At 45.2% G+C, this 20,364-nt stretch overlaps 1 protein-coding gene across 16 annotated transcripts in view; it reads left to right on the forward strand.

Moving 5' to 3' along the window:
- Positions 1-20,364, forward strand: part of LOC133225979 (collagen alpha-1(XI) chain) — a 462,534-nt gene that overhangs the window by 8,870 nt on the left and 433,300 nt on the right. For 12 of the 16 annotated variants that reach the window (XR_009729340.1, XR_009729341.1, XM_061378981.1 and 9 more), the window contains 15 exons: positions 1,196-1,798; positions 4,155-4,754; positions 6,036-6,602; positions 9,146-9,766; positions 10,892-11,491; positions 12,089-12,691; positions 13,294-13,896; positions 14,927-15,273; positions 15,747-15,825; positions 16,167-16,312; positions 17,636-17,728; positions 18,125-18,178; positions 19,175-19,246; positions 20,176-20,202; positions 20,315-20,359. Coding sequence is in view for 14 of the 16 variants with exons in the window: in XM_061378981.1 (XP_061234965.1) it covers positions 1,196-1,798; positions 4,155-4,754; positions 6,036-6,602; positions 9,146-9,766; positions 10,892-11,491; positions 12,089-12,691; positions 13,294-13,896; positions 14,927-15,273; positions 15,747-15,825; positions 16,167-16,312; positions 17,636-17,728; positions 18,125-18,178; positions 19,175-19,246; positions 20,176-20,202; positions 20,315-20,359 (5,060 nt within the window). In the remaining 2 variants the exon portion in view is untranslated. The remainder of the gene's footprint in view (positions 1-1,195; positions 1,799-4,154; positions 4,755-6,035; positions 6,603-9,145; positions 9,767-10,891; positions 11,492-12,088; positions 12,692-13,293; positions 13,897-14,926; positions 15,274-15,746; positions 15,826-16,166; positions 16,313-17,635; positions 17,729-18,124; positions 18,179-19,174; positions 19,247-20,175; positions 20,203-20,314; positions 20,360-20,364) is intronic. The other 4 variants (XM_061378983.1, XM_061378992.1, XM_061379003.1 and 1 more) reach the window with 2 other exon arrangements.

The following is a 20,364-nucleotide window of genomic DNA, read 5'->3' on the forward strand; positions in this document are numbered from 1 at the left end:
TGCCCTTTGCCATCCAGGCCATACATGAGTGTTTGCTTCCGCTCGCCCTGAGGGGTTTGAGATCCCACCGATTCTGGGTCTCCTCTTCCCCTGGGCTGTGCGCTGATCATAGTGGTAAGCTTGGGAGGCGATGGACCTGCCACCTTAAATATTGACCCCATCTCAGGAGCTCTTAGGTGGTTTGGCAATTTAAGGAAACTGCAAGTCCAACATAATACAATGATCCATAATGTTCCAGCATAACTTGGAAGCAACACAAGGTTTTCTTTTTCACTTAAATGGTATGAAATTGGGAAGGTGATGATGTGAGTGGGGTTGTATAAAAGATGGTATCCAGATTATCTTCCATGACAATGACTTATAATGCTTTTATCACAGTGGTATTGGTCTTGTTAATATTTACTGGGGTTTTTGTGTGTACATTTGCTGTATTAAATATGATGGTGCTTTGGTTCCAATGCTTTACAACAGGGTTTTTTTCTCTGCTAACTGTCTTCCTTCAAACTTAGCCCAGGAACTGGAAAGCTAACTGTGCTTGTTCTGTTTCCTTTGACGTAGTCAGTAATAAAGTTTCAGAGATTACAACGTAGGGAACCTGTTTTGTTAAAGACATGGCAACAAGAATATGATTCAGCTCTTCCATGGCTGGGTTAGCTGTGCCAAGAAAAATCATAACTTGGTTTTGTTAGATAAGGAAAAAGATGTAGGATATGAAGACTCACAGTCCAGGTATGTTGAATAAGTGGAGACTGTTCTCGTGTCATTGCTTTTGGGAACCTAATCCTCCTGAAACCAAACCGTGCTCTGGCATGATTCTGATGGCTCCACTGCAGATAGAGGAAGCATCACCTCTTATTTTAACTCACGTGCCAGCTGAGTACCAAGATTTTTCCTGTTTGCCTTTCTTGTTTTGACATGTATGTGCATTTTAATATTGTTTTATGAACAGTGCAGTTCTTGCAGCTCTTAAACTCTTCTGTGTTTTAGATAGGGAAAACATTCATATTTCTTGTTAACTCTCTGCTAGAACTCAGACAATAATTCTGTTTTGAAAGCAAGAGACTTTGAAAGTTGTTGAGAGTAACAGTATTTCAGACAGACAAGAAGTCCTAAGTGTTGCTGAACTGGTGACTTAGAACTGATCTGCTGTGTGGTGAAGGCTTCTGCTAACTTTATGTTCATGCATTACTTGCAGTTATTGAAGTGAACAAGAAGGATATAGTCTTCCTGATAGATGGCTCAACTGCTTTGGGGACTGCCCCCTTTAATGCAATTCGTGATTTCGTTGCCAAAATTGTCCAAAGGCTGGAGGTTGGACCTGACCTGATCCAAGTCGCGGTGGCACAGTATGCAGACACTGTGAAGCCAGAGTTCTATTTTAACACCCACCAGAGCAGAAAGGATGTGATGGCTAATGTCAAGAGAATGAAGCTCATGGGTGGTACAGCACTGAACACTGGCTCGGCACTGGACTTTGTGAGGAACAACTTCTTCACCAGTCCTGCTGGGTGCAGGATGGAAGAAGGGGTGCTCCCCATGCTGGTGCTCATTACTGGCGGTAAGTCCATGGATGCTGTTAACCAAGCCGCAGCAGAGATGAAAAGGAACCGTATAGTGATCCTTGCCATTGGGTCAAGAAATGCCGACCTGGCAGAACTTCAAGAGATTGCCCGTGAGAGAGATTTTGTGTTCAATCCGAATGACTTCCGTGTCCAGTTCATGCAAGCCATTCTTCCTGAAGTGCTGTCGCCTATCAGGACACTCTCTGGAGGACTGATTATCCAAGAACCGCCATCAGGTAATTAATGACCTGTTTCTAATACAGTTTATGTTTGTCAACCCTTATTCTAGGACATGTGGATATAAGGGGGAAAAAGCATCAAGCACATGTTTCAGCATAACTAAATGTTGTCTCTTTGATTTGCAAAATGAGCAGGAATAGATCGGTGGATTTGGTAGCGTGGTTGTTGTTACAGCTTTGTCATTGCTTCTTGGAGATTTTTGTCCCATCCCATATTTGTCACCAACATTTAAAGGCCTGGAAATGAAAGGTGTGCTTTACTAGTCAGGTACTGAAATCATACAGTGGAGGCTTTTTCTCTCGCTGAGGGTTTGCGTGATCTATGAGCAGGACACACTGTGAATGTTAAAATATCTCCCCTCTTTGAGAATCATTTCTGGGGGAGATTTGCTCAAGAAAGTTTCTTCTGAGTGCCAAGAAAATAAACAAGTTTGTTCCTGGAGACGTTCACACAAATGTGGCCTAACACTGACTGCAACTCACCCTTTCAGAACACATTTACAATTCTCTTGTCATTTACCCAGCTCAAGCCCTAAGAGATGCATGAGACTATAGCAGTGTTGGTTTTCATTTAATCTGTTTAGAAGGTGATTCAAAGCCCTGTGAAGCCAGTGGATCCTTTGACATCCATTGACATCAGTCATGTGGAAGCAATCCAGTTGCTAGTCATGTCCTTTCAGGCAGTTTCTGCTGCATCTCCAGAGGTGGTTAGCTGAGTACAGATATACCAGATTTCTCAGGATTTCTTCCTAATAGGGTTGTTTGAGGTTGAACTAATGCTAGATCGTATTTGAACCTTGCATTTCTGTCTTATGGCGTATGAACATTGAAAACCAAGACTTTCTCCAGCTCCTGATGAGGTCAGGAGTGAGGTTCCCATTGGTTTAAATGGGTGTTGAACCATGTCCATTATTTTTTTTAGTTTCTTCAAGTAATTTCAATAGTAAACCATGGTGCAAAACAAGCAGCTTTTGAAAGGGTCCTTAAGGAACGAAAGCTGATGGCCGTTGTACATGAGGAGCAGACCAGGCGTTTTAAAATCAGTTTGCCATTACTTGTCCTTAATTAAGATGAATATCACGGTACTTATCATTTAATAAGCTTTTTTTGTTTGGAACGTGTTTCTTGCTAATGCAGTTTTGCATGGCTATACACAAGCCTGGCATTCTAATCTTTAATGGAAATTTAAAGTGTTCCCAGACTTCCTTGTTCTGTAAAGCTCATTCATGCAGCTTCTCTCTTTTTCCAGTCCTTTTGCTCTATTTTACTCACAGCTATTCACATACACCATAAGCAAGTAATCATATCCTACTCCATAGAATGGCTGTTATTAGTAACATACTGATTTTGACACTGGGCAGTCTGCTTTGTTTCAACTAGATACTGCCTCACCCTGGGCCTTGAATCACACTTTTCTGGGAGACAGCCCAGGAAGGACTTAAGTTTAAAAAAGGAGCTAAGAACTGGCTGGTTATGGCCAGAAGCGGGAAATTTCTCCCCTTTCAACAGCCCACAAAATGTATGACCATAACTGCAGACGTCAACATCCAGTTTTCTGCACTATATGTAGCCATCAAACGAGCAGGTAGCTCAAGCAGCTGTTGTAGTCTGGTTTGGACCAACTTTCCTAAGCCCATCAGTAAAAGGTATTTTTAATATCCACTTAAAATACCAACCACAATGGTTACTTGGCAAAAGCGTTTCCCCATACAAGTGGAGCTTAACCTTGCAACCCAGACCAGCCGCTGCTGGCTGCACAGCATGACCATGGAAGTCACTGCAGGGCAGTACATGGTTCTCTACATGGGGATGCATGGCAGCATCTCCATGGAATGGGGGATTGCTGTCACTAAGGTGGTGATAGTACTGGGTGTCAAAGCCCACTTAAAATGCCAAAAGCAGAAGCATTCCCTAAAGCTTCGTTAGAAAGGCCCAAGTAGTTGTGCGTTGACTTGCAGATAAGCAAGATGTCTATAGGTATAATTCAGTATTGCTCCACCAAAATCAATGAAGCTGCTTTTTGATGGCTAAGGGTCTGGGGCAGAGCATGCAGCTCTGGTACTGGCAGCCATTGAAAAGATCTGCCATGGCAGAGTCTAAGCCCCACTGATAAACCTGACATTTAAAAGACTTTTCAATACACATCAGAAACTTCCCCTGCCCAATTTTGTTGTTTCCAGCAAGGTCCTTGTTACTTCTGTGCTGATTACACTCTTTCCCATCTCTTTTTCTCATCCTTCCATCTAACCATGTTTACATGCGTGTACAGCGTACGCTGTATGCACACATGACAAAAAATAATCCATGTTTGTTTTCTGTGATGTCTCATGTTATTTTCTGTGCTCTACTGCAGTTCAAGTAACCAAAAGGGATATCATCTTTCTTTTGGATGGATCACTCAACGTCGGAAATGCCAACTTCCCCTTTGTGCGTGACTTTGTTGCCACCCTAGTTAACTACCTTGATGTCGGCAGTGACAAAATCCGAGTTGGCTTAGTGCAATTTAGTGACACTCCTAAAACAGAGTTCTTTCTATATTCGTACCAAACCAAATCAGACATAATTCAACGTATGGGGCAACTGAGGCCCAAGGGAGGGTCAGTGCTGAACACTGGCTATGCACTGAACTTTGTGCTTTTGAATCACTTCACGGAAGCTGGTGGGAGCAGAATAAATGAACAAGTGCCGCAGGTCCTAGTCCTGGTGACGGCAGGGAGGTCTGCTGATCCCTTCCTCCAAGTTTCCAATGCATTAGCTCGGGCCGGAGTGATGACTTTTGCTGTTGGAGTTAGGAGTGCGGATAAGGCAGAGCTTGAACAGATTGCCTTTAATCCAAGAATGGTATATTTTATGGATGATTTCAGTGCTCTGGCAGCTTTACCCCAGGAGTTAAATAAGCCTATAACAACATATGTTAGTGGAGGTGTGGAAGAGGTTCCACTCGCCCCAACAGGTAATACCTACCTTCCTGCATGCTGACTGCATTAAGTTAACCTTGTTTCTCTTGACAGTTTGTTCCCAGTGTACACCTTCACATCTGTTCAAGGCCCTGAGTCATCAAAGCAGTTAAGGCTGTGTACCAATACATAGCTTGGCTATGTATTGACAGTTAAACTGGCTGCTCTTAATTTGTAACACATGTCAAAGTCAGCACAATTTAAGCCTTTTGGCAGGTTAGGATCAAAGCGAGTCTGCAATGACCAGTCACTCAGGTGGTCCCTTTCTGTTGCCCTAATCATGTCACAACCTGTAAATGCATCTTTGGCGCTAACTCAGGCAATGGGAACATATGCTTCTGGCCACAAGGAGTGGTGTGGAAAGGTTAAAGTTGGGCCAAAGAGCACAGAGGAGCAGAGGTCTAGCCAGGTACAGGTGACTAAATCCTCAGAGCCACTTTGTCAAAGTGCTGTTATCGGGCTGTTACAGAGGCCAAATTTGACTCCAGATATTCCAAGTTATCCTCCAACATTAAACCCCAAAGCTGTCAGAAAATATAACCATTTTTAAACAGGTATTTGCTCACCTTATTTTGGCTATCTGCGTATCAAGACTTAGGAACAACCAGGATTGTTTAGTATGGAAAGGACACCATTAAGATTAATGTGAAAGATGTTAAGCACATAGATATGAGATGCTTGGTTTTCCCTTAGATACTCAATGAGACTAAAAGGGCACCAAATGGAAACAGATAAAAGGCTTTTTCTCCTCCCAAAGTCATAACTAGCCTATGTATTTGGATGCTCCTTGTGATGCAGCTAGAGATATTTTTAGAGAATACAGAATACGCTTTGTGTGTCTATGTATGTATGAACTAATATCTGTTATCTACTAAGCCTTTAAACAGACAGAAACCCCACAACCCTCCACTGCTGTTGTACTTCATGCCTCTATTACCAGCATATCGCTAGACTATATCAATATCACTGGCCTAATCTGAAACAGCCAATTTATGACGTGAATGATATGATGCAATACAGTGTATGATACGACTATCTGGTGCCTGCGTTTATTGAGTCCTAGGGTAGAGGTGTTCTTGTTTCCCCTTCTTCCTCAGATAAGTAAGTCAAAGGTGCTGTTTAGTCTTGTAGCCTTTGAATACTTTGGTATATGAAAATCACTCACTTTGTGTATTGAAACCCAGCTAATTTTCAGAGAAGTTTCTAGGATGATGTTTGAGAAGAAAAATGGCCTCATCTCTGTTTTTCCCCTCTTTTCATTTGTGAATTTATTCTAGAAAGCAAGAAAGATATTTTATTCCTGATTGATGGCTCAGCCAACCTCTTGGGTAGCTTTCCTGCTGTCCGCGACTTTGTACACAAAGTCATTTCTGACCTGAACGTGGGTCCTGATGCCACACGAGTATCTGTAGCTCAGTTCAGTGACACCATCCAAGTTGAATTTGACTTTGCTGAACTCCCATCTAAGCAAGACATGCTTCTCAAAGTGAAAAGAATGAGGATAAAAACTGGGAAGCAATTGAACATTGGAGCTGCACTGGATGAGGCTATAAGAAGGCTGTTCGTGAAGGAAGCTGGAAGCAGGATTGAGGAAGGAGTTCCTCAGTTTTTAGTCCTCCTTGCTGCTGGGAGATCAACCGATGATGTGGAGCAACCATCAGATGCTCTGAAGCAAGCAGGAGTTGTGACCTTTGTTATTAAAGCCAAAAATGCTGACCCTGTAGAGCTGGAAAGGATCGTGTATGCCCCACAGTTCATCCTGAACGTCGACTCCCTCCCTCGGATTTCAGAGCTTCAGCCAGACATAGTGAACCTCTTGAAAACTATCCAGCTTCAGCCAACAGGTACAGGGACTCCCAGGGTTTCCAAAAGGCTGAAAGACATCACTTACATGACCCCCTCAATTTGGTAACTGGGACAATTGGGTCTGATGAAGTTTAAAACCATTGCATAGAAACTGCTCCTCTGGTCAGACCCTGATCCAGAAAAGAAGGTCCGAACTGAATTTTAAAGATGAGCAAGGAAAAAACCTTGTGTTCAGCTGCAAGAGATGCAGTTGGTGCTGTTACTGGTGTATAAAACATGGTAGAAACCTGAAATGCTGCAGAGTTGTTGCCCCAGAGATCTCAGATAAGTTCGTGTGCAGTGCTGGCCAAGGGCTAGGAGAAGCAAATAAAGGCTTGTCTCAATTTCTCTTTCCACCCTCCCTTTTCTGGAGGAGTGGTAAGGAACAAGAAGAGCACTGCACACACACTGGATTTGCTTCTGCTCCATTATTTCTTACAGGATATGACAGCAGTTTCTACATTTTGTACCTATGCACCAGTAAATCAGATGCTCTTGACTCAGTTACCATCAGCCTCCATAGATGAGTGTGGATTAACTGAAGAAAAAAAAAATCATAAAAAGAATCACACAGCCACAATTATAAATTCACATTGTGGCACTGGAAATGATGCAGGTCCAGCAGTGTGATTTCCTAAGGCAGCCCTTCCTTGGGTATTAACTTATCTCCCGACAGCAGCCGGGGAGAATGAAGTGTGTAATAACATCCATGTCATCTCTGTATACAAGTCCTAGGCAGATGGACTTAGAATCATAGAAACATAAACAAGATATAGGGCTGGAAGGGATCTCAGGGTGCCATCTGCTACACACTCTTGTCCCCAACAGGATCTTCCTGTCCAGAACCAGTTGACATTGGTTTAATCTGTCCTGAAAACCCTCCAGTAGAGATTTCCCAGCCTCTGTAATCAGTTTGATTGCTTTTATCTGTATCAGTAGATACTTTTATCTGTATCAGTAGATATTTTTTCTTAAAGAACCTCTACCTTCCTATTCATAGTTTAAGCCTTTTACATCTCCTTCAGCTAAAGAAGGATACAGAAGTCAGCTCATTCCCATGTTCTGTGTGACAGCCTTTCATTTACTTTAAGCTTGCCACGTTAGTCTGTTTTTGGTCCTCCTGTCACCAGCTGTATACCCAACTCATTCAATCTTTCTCTATAGGACTTGTAGGTCTTTTCTACCTTTTCACCCTTGTCTTTCCAACATCAGCCTTCTCAAACGACCAGAGTGTAATAATGGTATCCACTGGTCATCTGTTACCCTATCCTTTCCTTGTGGAGTCATTGCCCTTCCCATATTTGTGCAGCTTCTGCCTCAACATAAACTAGTGACTAGTGCTCTTGAGCTGCTCCCTCCTTTTCAAATCACTTCTGTCTTGTCAAGATCATTTTGAATCCCTCTGACCACCAAGTACGGTGAATAACTGTGCCATTTGCTCACAGATAGTTGTATCCACCTACTTCTAATATTCCTGGCTAAATGATAGACACCTTGTAAAAGTACCCATATTTTTTCTTATTCATCTGCTATCAGACACTTTTGATAGGAGTGTCTTCTGCTGCTCCTGAACCTTAGAAAAAGTGTCTGAAACTGTGATGCACCAGGCAACATCTGAACCGTCTTCCTATCTGTATGGCTCAGTGCAAGCTATATTATCATTCCAGTCCTATGCATTAGCCCATCAAGTTTCCAACATTCCTCTTAAATAATAAACTTGGTCTGAAGTTTGCATTAAGTCTTCAGCTGCCTTTGTTAACTCCATTATTCATAAGATTTTCTTCAGAGGGACAGATTGCGCTCCTGCTTGTCCCACTTGACCCTGCTATAAACAAGACAATTCTGTTAATAGCAGAATGTGTCAACAGTTCTCTAATCTTTGGTGTTTCAGTCTTGTTTATTTTGTTTTTAAAAAAGAATGTTTGGTCAGAATTCTTTTTTTTTTTGTGCTTGAAGTTAGTAAAGATATAAAAAATCAGTTAAAAAAAAATAAATCTCCAGTGTCTGGCATTTTAGAAAAGATTTCACATTTTTCACTTGGGTATCTTTTCCAGCAAGTTTTTATTTTGCGTGAGCATGAGCAGGATTATTTATTTCTAAATTGAGTGATGCCTCGGGAAAGCTTTCCATCTCACTGCCTCCCTGCAAGCACCCTCTCTGCAGTATGCAATGCCCCAGACTCCTGTTGCATATTGCAAAGCCATATGTACCAGCTTCACAGTCCCCGTGGGAGCAGCCAGCTTCTCCCAGCCTCAAGTAGGAGATGGCACCCAGAGTCCCTTGGCACCCTATTTCGTATGGCTCTATGATTCTATGACTCAGTGGATAAGGCATGGCACGTGTTGCACAGCATTTTCCACTGACTTCCACCCATCTGCCTCTTCACCAGCGATTGGATCTGATGGCAAAGGAACTAAACCATCCTGACTCCTCAGTTTCCCCTCCCTGAGCTTTTGTACTTCTTCAGTTCAATGTATGTGGAGACTAATAACCATTGCAGAAGAGTATCTTACTTATTCCCCCCTTCCCTTGTCTCAAACAGTAGTTGAGAGAGGTGAGAAGAAGGATGTGGTGTTTCTAATCGATGGCTCAGATGGTGTCAGAAGAGGTTTCCCTTTACTGAAGACCTTTGTCCAAAGAGTTGTTGAAAGCCTGGATATCGGTCGTGACAAAGTCCGTGTCGCCGTTGCACAGTACAGCAATGCCGTGCAACCCGAGTTCTTACTCGACACCCATGAAGACAAAGCAGATCTCATCAGTGCCATCCAGGAGCTGAAGATTATGGGAGGATCTCCTCTGAACACTGGAGCAGCGCTCGACTATCTTATCAGGAATGTGTTCACTGTGTCAAGTGGCAGCAGGATAGCGGAAGGCGTCCCACAGTTCCTGATTCTGCTGACTGCTGACCGGTCCCAGGATGATGTAAGGAGGCCCTCGGTGGTCCTGAAGACAAGTGGCACTGTGCCCTTCGGCATTGGGGTTGGAAATGCTGACATCACAGAGCTGCAGACCATTTCCTTCCTCCCAGATTTTGCCATTTCTGTGCCTGACTTCAGCCAGCTGGATACGGTGCATCAGGTCGTCTCCAACAGAGTCATCCGCCTGACCAAGAAAGAAATAGAGTCACTTGCCCCTGATCTGGTTTTTACATCACCCAGCCCAGGTGAGAAGATGTTTGTGTCTGCACTGAGAGCCAGCGGCAGAATATGATGTTTAATAACATCATGGTTGCAACACAAACTGAGAAAAGCAAGTGGTCCCAGCTAAGATCCCAAATCCATCTTGGTCTCACTGTTGATGCACTTTAGGATTGGTAGGAGCTGTGTAACTTAAGCTGAGCCACCTTTAAGCCCAGTTCCTCAAGGTCATCCTTGTTGTATCCTCATGGAAGACCCACAAAATAAATGCTAATACCTTGATCTTATTTTAAGTTGTGATGGATTTTAAGTCCACGCTATTCCTTGTGGAATGGAAAATGCGTCATTTAGATGCTATAGGGATGTCTTCACACCACTATAAATCAAGGTCAGCTTCCTGCTAAATGGAAGACCTGCTGATGTGTGTTACATCTGCCACACACATTTACTGGGGGAAGGGAAGATGGAAGCATCGAGAAAAGGATCAGATCTTCCATTTCTGATCTCGCTCAGAATGAAATCCAGCCAGCTTATGCCTGGGGTGAAGGGTACGCATCCCAGATCAGTCCATTTGAAGCCCTTCTATCAGTACCTTCCCTTCAGAACCAAACTGCTTTCCTCCATCCCCATTTATCAGTGTGCTATTCAGTAATAATTGAGGCTCTGTCCTGCATTATCACTGCAGAAAACATTGTATTAGGAAGCAAAAACTTATCCTGGAAAGGCAGAAGCTGAGAGAATAATAGAATAGAAACTTTCTTAGAGGACAAAGCCAAAGATAGAGGGGTGGTACTGAGTGTAAAACAGCCCCTGGCTGCCTGGAAACCTGCTCTGAGTAAGGAATGTCACCAGGCTACGTTTCCTTGTGTGAAGATCCCAGAAGGAATTGTTGCAGTCTTCCCCTGCTCCCTCTTGCTTCCTTTGCTGTGGAAGTTGCTGTTCTTGCACTCCCTGTGGATGTGCCTAGCAGACTGCTCCTGTCTCTCTGATATCTCCTTCCTGCTGAGAGCCACAGGAGCTATCACAAGCAATGAAACAATCAGCACCCCCCCATGGCCAAAGACATGGGCCAGTGATGTAGATAATGAGCTTAGCTGTTCTCCATAAGCAATGTGTGATGCATCTTCTGACCACTGCCTTCCTTCCTGCAGCGGGTGTGAAGAGGGACGTCGTGTTCTTGGTTGATGGTTCCCGCTATGCTGCCCAGGAGTTCTACCTCATCCGTGACCTCATTGAAAGGATAGTGAACAACCTGGATGTGGGCTTTGACACCACCAGGATTTCGGTGGTCCAATTCAGCGAGCATCCGCATGTGGAGTTCCTGCTCAACGCGCACTCCACCAAGGATGAGGTGCAGAGTGCTGTGCGGCGGCTGCGGCCTCAGGGTGGCCAGCAGGTGAACGTGGGGGAGGCCCTTGAGTTTGTGGCAAAGACCATCTTCACCCGGCCCTCCGGGAGCCGCATAGAGGAAGGCGTCCCTCAGTTTTTGGTCATCCTCTCCTCCCGCAAGTCAGACGATGACTTGGAGTACCCATCACTCCAAGTGAAACAAGTGGGGGTGGCACCTATGGTGGTAGCCAAGAATGTGGATCCTGAGGAGATGGTACAGATTTCCCTTAGTCCTGATTATGTATTCCAAGTCTCCAGCTTCCAGGAACTGCCCAGCCTCGAGCAGAAGCTACTGACTCCTATTGAAACCCTGACAGGGGACCAAATCAGAAGGCTGCTGGGAGATGTGCCACCTTCTGTAGGTAAGGCTCTGTCAACATCAGCTGCTTCTGTGTTGCTGTTCAAATAAATGTTGCCCAAATGTGTAAATAACTTTTCATGCCTTCTCTATAAACCAGGGCTTTCCTCAGTTAAAAGCAGAAGTGCAGCACATGTAGTTTTAGAGGGAAGCTGTCAGATGCACAGAAATTTGACCCAAGTACTTAAATACATTGTAACTTGTGATTTTCAAGTCAGGTACCTAAGTATGTTACTTACTTTGATTCAAGTCAAATATCACAATACGTACTACTGTTTCTTCCCATTTAGCAGCTATCCAGGAAAGAGAAATAAATCTGGGGCAAAATGAAGGTGGAAACACTGACAAATCCAGAGAAGAGTTAATGAACAAACCAGATAAGGCTCTGAGAAATTCATGATTTGAGTATGAGTCAAGATTGTTAATACACACTTGCACACAAGCTCTTTTGGAGAGGCTTCTCAAAGCACCATGCCTAAAGTTGGCTAAAATATGCTTTGCAGTTTTACATCACACAACGGATATAGCACAAAAATCCTTCAGCACAGCTTAAGCAAGGACTTTGCACATAATTTCCTCTCTTCTTGCTTTATTTCTGCAGATATTTCTGGTGATGAAAAGGACATAGTCTTCCTCATTGACACCTCTGACAGTGTCAGGCCCGATGGGCTGGCTCACATTCGGGATTTCATCAGCAGAATTGTTCAGCAGCTGGATGTTGGGCCAAACAAGGTGCGGATTGGTGTGGTGCAGTTCAGCAATAACGTCTTCCCTGAGTTCTACTTGAAGACCCACAAGTCCAAAAATGCTGTCCTGCAAGCCATCCGCCGCTTGAGGCTTAGAGGGGGGTCCCCTCTGAATGCTGGAAAAGCCCTAGACTATGTGGTGAAGAACTACTTCATCAAGTCTGCAGGGAGCAGGATAGAAGATGGAGTGCCCCAGCACCTCATTCTCATCCTCGGAGACCGGTCCCAGGACGATGTGAACAGGCCTGCTAACGTGATCACATCAACGAGTATCAAACCTCTGGGTGTTGGAGCCAGGAATGTGGACAGGAACCAGCTGCAGGTCATTACCAATGATCCTGAGCGCGTACTTGTGGTGCAGGACTTTACAGGACTCCCAACTTTGGAAAAGAAGGTGCAGAGTATTCTTGAAGAGCTTCCAATACCTACAACAGAAACCCCTGGATTTCTAGGACCTGGTAAGACTCCTGTTCATCCTGTAGACTTTTCTGGACAGAGCACAGATAAAATTTGTTTAATGTTTCCATACGAAATGTTTCCATACTAACACCTTTTGAATCTCAACCCTTTAGCTGCATTCATTTAAAGAACACTCAGAAGATGACTTTGTTGAGTGTATGAAAGAATAGAATTAAATTTGAAATAATACGAGGGTGTCTATCACAAAAAACCAAAAAATATTTTATGAAGTGTAGTAAATGTTGTATAAAACCCTTCTTCTTGTATGTATATGTAATTATAGAATGGTTTGGGTTGGAAGGAACCCAAATGATAATCTAATTCCAACTCCCTGCCATGGGCAGGGACACCTTCCACTAGAGCAGGATGCTCCAAGCCCCATCCAACCTGGCCTTGAACACTTCCAGGGATGAGACAGCCACAGCTTCCCTGGGCACCCTGTGTCAGTGCCTCAGCACCCTCACAGGGAAGAACTTCTGCCTAACTTCTTATCTAAATAAGAGAGAAACACGATGCCACTTCACAAAGCACTAAGCATCATAAGTATTATGAATGCTGCCAACAATTATTAACAGATGTGTTTTCTCTGTAATCTTTCCAGAAGGAAAAAAGCAGGCTGACATTGTGTTTTTGCTGGATGGCTCCATCAATCTGGGGAGAGATAACTTCCAAGAAGTTCTCCAGTTTGTCTACTCTGTGGTGGATGCCATTTATAGGGACGGTGACTCTATCCAGGTAGGACTGGCCCAGTACAACTCAGATGTCACTGATGAGTTTTTCCTCAAGGACTACTCCACCAAACCTCAGATTTTAGATGCTATCAACAAAGTCATCTACAAAGGTGGACGAGTGGCAAACACCGGTGCAGCCATCAGGCATATCCAGGCAAACCACTTTGTGAAGGAGGCCGGGAGCAGAATCGACCAGAGAGTGCCCCAGATTGCCTTCCTTGTCACGGGCGGGAAGTCCTCAGATGATGGGCCAAGTGCCTCCTTGGAAATCACACAGAAAGGCGTCAAGGTGTTTGCAGTAGGCGTCAGAAACATTGACCTGAAGGAAGTCAGTAGGTTGGCCAGTGAGAGTGCCACGAGCTTCCGAGCATCCACAGCCCAGGAGCTGTCTGAGCTCAACGAGCAGGTTCTAGTTACATTGGAAGCCGCTATGCAGGAGAAACTGTGCCCAGTAACAACGGACGTTACAAGAGGTAAGTGCCATCCTCTCATAATATGCTCAGGCCATTCCTGAGGGTGGCTTTTAATATCCAGTGATGTTGATAGACTTGTCCAGCCTTCTCTTCTCCTTTGCCTGTAGCCTGAGGTGTGGCATGGGCTCAGATCTCCTCCATGAGCATGGTGGTAGGTTTCAAACCTTAGGTATGAGAGCTGCCTGTTCTTGTGCTTCAGCCTACTATATGTATAATAAGACAGTTGGGCTTCTTGGCCATTCAGACCCTGGCATGCATGGTGTGCTGGAAATCAGAATTTCTCTTTCCCACTTGATCTCATGACAGGTATATGCGAAAAAGCTAGGGCATGTGTAGTTGTAGTTTAAGCTAAAATTACCCTAAGAAGGATCCCATGATTTAGCTACTTTGAAAGTGAAGCAAGGAGAATTAGGGTGAGTAAGTGAGCTGGTATTGCTTTTGGACAGAATCCCAGCAGCTGGCTTAACTTACTACAGTACAGCAAGTCCTCCTCCTAGGATAACTAACCACAGTTCAGCCCTCTGACTTTTGAGCAGAGGTGTCTCCTGAACCTCTGGAGAAGCTGAAAGAGAGCCACAGCAGCCCTGAGCTGAGTGAAAGGCATCCAGCAGCCTGATCTCTCAGTGCTGCAGACCAATAGGCAGCTCAATGGCTGCAGGGTGGCTCCAAGCCCATGCTAAATATTCCTGCAGAAAAGCAGTGCTCCTACCAGTGCTAAGCAACAGGTGCACAGGAAAACATCAAATAAAATCAATGAAATGCAGATTTTCCCAGGTTATAATTACTGAGATGAAAGGAAGTAGAAGGCACTTGTGGATCAAATGCTGTCAGTGCCTGATGCAGAGAGAGTCTTCTCTAAGGACTGTGCCAACAGCAGGGGGTTGGAACTAGATGACCCTTAAGGTCTCTTCCAACCCAAACCACTTGATTCTAAGACTAACAGAATGATCAATTGGGGAAGTCATTACTTGTAAAACAATTACATTGCTCAATGGCGACGTTTTCTTCTCTTTTTGCATTTCCCTTTCAGATTGCAACTTAGATGTGATACTTGGCTTTGATGTCTCAGATGTTGGGCCTGGCCAGAATATATTCAATTCCCAGAGAGGTTTGGAGTCCAGAGTTGAGTCTGTGCTGAACAGAATAACACAGATGCAGAGGATCAGCTGCACTGGCAACCAGGAGCCCAATGTCAGGGTAGCCATCATGGCCCAAGCTCGGGGGGGACCTGTGGAGGGTCTGGACTTCTCTGAATACCAGCCTGAACTCTTTGAGAGGTTTCAGGGCATGCGAACTCAGGGGCCCTATTTCCTCACAGCTGATACACTGAGGTCCTACCTGAGCAAGTTCAGATCTTCACCCGCTGGCAGCACCAAGGTAAGACAAAATGAAGGCCATTGGGATGGTGTTGGCCAGGAAAGCTGACCTCTGATGTATTGTAATTGGTAAAGCAACAGTGAAATCATGATAAATAAAAAGCATACATTAAATAAATGTATTCATAATAAAGTTGGCGACATAAGCACCGCTAGTTTCCGAGGCATTGCCAAGCTCCTTTCCTGACAATTGCAGAGCATTGCTGCAGCCAGTACCCATGAGCACTGCCTGGCTGCAAACTACTGCTTTCCAGGTATTTCCCTGCTTGTGCTTTAGCAGCATACACCTGTGTGTTATGATGTACAGAAACCTAGCATAGAAATGCAAAGCTTCATATCTTGGAAAGGGTGTAACAATTCCCCCATATCCTCTCAGATGAAGCATGCCTTGGAAGAAGGCCCTTCAGGTTGCACATTGATTGTGTTCTGTACTCAAAAGTTCTGGGTCCTGGTATAAATTTGTTTCTCTCCCAGGTTATAATCCATTTTACTGATGGTGTAGATGACTCGATAGAAGAGCTGGAGGCCACTTCGTCTACTTTGCATGCAGAAGGTAACTTTTTTACTCTTCAGGGCAGTGATTATAATCCATATTAATATTTGGTCCATTTTACCACCTTTTCTAATGAATCCTCCAGTTTTAGATAGTAATGAATAAGGATTTCATGATTTCTATATGCACTTGCTGCTCTCTATTGCCCTCCTGTGATATTTAGCTGCCATGTGGCACCTGTGTAACTTGCATTGAATGTGCTTGAAGATGCTTGTCCTCAACTGATAACCTCTACTTGCAATCAAAGGAGTGGATAACAACCCATCCTCACAGGGGAGGGTGTGCAGGCTCTGCAGAGCACTCAACCTATCACACAGCCCCTTCTGATTCTCCCCTCTCAGGTGTCAATGCTCTCATCTTCATCGGGCTGGACCGAGTGAGTGATTTTGACAGAGTGATGCAGCTGGAGTTCGGTCGTGGGTTCACCTACAACAGACCCCTCCGAGTCAATCTGCTGGACCTGGATTTCGAGCTGGCGGAGCAGCTCGTAAGTGACTTGGCACAAGCAGGGCTGCCTTGTAATGCTGGAGGAAAGCTGACCCTTGATCTCCTGTGGTGCTGAACTGAGGCTCTGGTCCTCTCCCCTCCCTGTGTCACATCAGTGCTTCTTACAGATGCCACAGCAAAGAAAGCTAAGAGCAGACCATGGCGCTGCCTGGTCTCGTACCACGCCAAGCCAGCCAAGGCTACAGCTCATGGGATTAGGTCGAGTGGGATAGGATAAAATGCCATCAAAAGCTGGTGTGCCAAAAAGCCTGCCCTTCACCTATATTTATATTGTTGGGTAATGCACTGTCATGCCTTGTCAGTGCTAGACTTCTTACAGAAGCCCTGTTTTCTAGGTTTCTTTCCCCAAGATGATAAACTGCCTGTATTTCAGACACACTTTTTAACAGGTGAAGGAGTTATCCTTTCTTATTCTGCTTCCCTGCCATGTATGAAGTCCCTCTGAAGTTTGTTGGGTAAATTTGCTATCAAGCTTGGTATGTCCAGTTCCTGCCAACTTCACATCTGTTACCAGCATCATTAAGCTTCTTTTCCAGTAGATTTAATAAGATTGGGCTTAACTGCTGATCCCTATGGTATCCTTGCTGGTCCCTTCTCCACAAATCAGCATGCAGTCACTTGGGAGTAAACCTTGGGTTTGGGGATCACAGCTAGTCTCCTCAGTCCATCCCCAAATAATTCAGTTACCTAGGAAATTCTTTCAAGATGTAAATGTACAAAGCTGTCAGGAAGCATTTGCACCAGCAACGTACTTGGCAAAGAAAGTGAATTTTTTTCCTTCCTTTAGGATGATGCAAAATCAAGCTGTGATTTCTCTGAATCCCTTTCTGTCTTTCTGGCTTTCTGTCTTCTTTTCTCCTCACTTCTTGTGTGCTCACAAACTGCCCTCAGCCTGCAGGTCGCTGGCCAAGTGTTCCCTGCAGTGACCTTCTTATGGGCTATTCCACATATGTTTCTTAGGAGATGAGATAGCTCTCTTCAGTACCAGCACTGCTCTGGGGACTGAGCTACATGCTCTCTACAGATTCTGCCCCACACTGTTCCTATTTAAACCCTTGCCTCTGATGTCCAAAAGAAAACTGTTGCTTCCTAACCATGCAACCTGTCCAGTCTGCCAACACACGCCTCCTTCTCCTGGTATGCTGTGGGTGTTTCAGGGTAGACAGATCCCAGAACGCTACCAGACTGATGTTAAGTTTGGCACAGGGGCAATTGCACAGACTCAGGGCTTGTAGGAGTTACAGTGCTGGTGCTCTGCCAAGTTTTAACACCTTGTTGTTGTCTCATATGCATTTTGCTGCAGGACAACATCGCAGAGAGGACTTGCTGCAAGGTCCCGTGCAAATGCTCAGGGCAGAGAGGGGACAGAGGTGTGCCGGGCCCCATAGGACCAAAGGTAAGTCACTTACCTGGGGATGAAGGGTGTTTTCATGCAAGGTCAGTGTCCACTATGGTGGTGATGGGTGGGTGTTGTGCAAGCTGCATACATTGTAGAGGGTGATGCTAACAGGAAGCTCATCTCCATTTGTGCCCCATTTTAAAGCTGGCCCTGGGCCATGCATAGTGATTGAGAGCTTCTCTCCTCCATCACTAACAGCCTCTGTGTTGTAAAAGGAGGAGGTGAAGTGTCTTGTGAAAGTGTTTAGGGATGTTAAAAGGAGACGGTTTCTCTCATCAGCTTGTTTACGTAGGTAACCAAGCAGCCACTTTGTGCAAATTTGAGAAATCTCGAGTATCAGTTTAGAGGGAGATCATATGTAAGAAATGCAGAATCCTCTTGGTTGTCTTCTAGGGTGCCACAGGCGATCTTGGCTACGGAGGCTATCCTGGTGATGAAGGAGGACCGGTGAGTGATTGCACCTGCTCTGCACAGTACTGCTCAAAGAAAGGTCCTCACCATAGTGGAGGCTTTTTCACTAAATATTTTCTACTCGGGATGTGGGCTTGGATTAGATGAGAAAGCAAGCAGAACTTTGTGTTTTCCCATCTGATGGCCTGAGTTGTTGGTTGCAGTTCCTCCTGGGTCAGTAAGGAGCAACTTGGGAAGTGAAGAAGGCACGATGGGGGCAACAGCTCCTATTATTTGATGTGATGCAGCTGTGTTCTGTTCCTCCAAGGCAGGTAGGATTGTTTGCAGCTGGTCCCAATCACCTCTGAGTAAGGCACAGTGATTACAAACACCATAAAAACCCCAACTTCATTAAAGCTGCAGTCTCTGCTGAAGTTACTTGCGTTTAGTGAAGTTGAGAGATTTCAGTTAGCCCAAGAATGGGACCAGGAAGGCATGTATCAATCCATCACAGTGGCAGACAGTGTGAATCCCATGACTTCTTACTAGCACTGCTTCATCCAAGCTCTTGATGAATCCCACGTCACCCCTGGAATAAACAACTCCCCACGCATTACGCCCAGGAGGTGAAGCTGAGGCCACGGGGCTGGCGGTGCTTACTGCTTTGCCAATAGCACAGGCAGGGCCAAATGCTGCTGTCAGATATCATGTGCGAGGCAATGTTTTCATGGGGCTCTAAGGTCAGGATGGGGTTAGACATCTTTGCAGAACTCTGAGGGATTTATCTTGTTTTATTTTGAAGGAGAAGTTTTGTAGTTTTCTAAAGCTCTTTCATAGCTGAGAGCTTGGGAGGGACATTTCTAAGGGATGAAGGCCTGGAGTTGGTCGGTGCATGAGGAAGGTTGCGGGCAGGAGATGGTGGGGTCGCTGGGCATTGGCCTTTTAAAGCCTGACACTAAGTTTAGTCCTGTGCTTGCTGATGGGTACAGTCAGCTGAAGAAACACGCTTAGCACGCAAACCCTGACCTTTGCATTTTCCCTTCCATGCAACAGGGTGAGCGTGGACCTCCCGGTGTGAATGGGACACAGGGTTTCCAGGGATGCCCTGGGCACAGAGGAACCAAGGTACGTGCAGAAGCAGCCTTCCTGGACCAGACCCAGAGTCCAGTTGGTGAGAGTGCACCAAGGGCAACTCCTGCTGCTTTAGGATGTCACACAAGAGCTGCTGCATCCACCTGAGTGGTGGTGTCCTCCTGGCCAATCACCAAGGCTTCCAGCTGGTGTCATGGCTTTAGCTTTGCTATTGAAGAACAGAAGGGCAGCCTCATGACCAAGGCTCAATCTGCAAACAAGGCTGATCTATTTTGTGCAGGCTCTACAGGACAGATGTGAGAAGAGATGGGTTTGTTCTGAGCACCAAGAAATGTGTGTTTTGGCTCAGGAGTGGGATGGTGTGTGGATGGAAATCTGTTGAGGAGGAGGGAGAAAAGTGAGCCATGGCTGCTGTTTTAAAGAGGAACCTTGAGCAAATGGTTCAGGACAGCAGCCAAAAGCCAGAAAAGGTAGTGAAATCTGTAATATTTATGGGAAATATTCATCGATGTTAAGGGGATGTTTCCTACCATTTTCCCTGACCACAGGATCCTCTGACAGGCCACAGGGGAGTGCATGAACCAAGCCCATTGCACCTGAGATACTGAGTTTCTTCAGAAAGCTGCTCAGCCTTGGACAAAGGCACCAGGACTGGATCTGGATTCATATAAAAATAGGGGCAGGGAGAAAAGGAAGTCAGTGGAGCAAGAATTGTGGCTAAGGAGTAAGCTGGTTTATTGGATCAGCTGGCTAAACCCCATTTTATCTTGGCATGAGTGTTGAGGAGGCAGCTGAGGAAGACAGAGAAATAAGGGACAGCCGAACCCTGGTGCAGCAAGCCCTGCTCTCGTGGCATGGTCCTGGCTCTGGGTCTGCCCGCAGGCCTAGTCCCCCTGTCCCACTGCTTCCCACAGCGGTGAACTGGGCAAAAGTGGAGTAACTCCCTTTTCTGGTCTCTTCAGGGTTCTCGGGGATTCCCAGGAGAGAAGGTATGGAGCTATCTCCTCATGCCACAGCAGTGAGTGTGAGCATATGGACAGTGTCCTCCTCCCTGTGCCCCCTTCCCACAGTGAGCATTTGCCCCTTGCCTCTCTTCCACAGGGTGAACTGGGAGAAATGGGTCTGGATGGCATCGATGGAGAAGAGGTTAG

The sequence above is a fragment of the Neopsephotus bourkii genome, unplaced genomic scaffold (assembly GCF_033783945.1).
Source record: "Neopsephotus bourkii isolate Nb327-2 ecotype Australia unplaced genomic scaffold, CSIRO-AGI_Nbou_v1 NB_1768, whole genome shotgun sequence".
Classification (NCBI taxonomy): Eukaryota; Metazoa; Chordata; class Aves; order Psittaciformes; family Psittacidae; genus Neopsephotus; species Neopsephotus bourkii.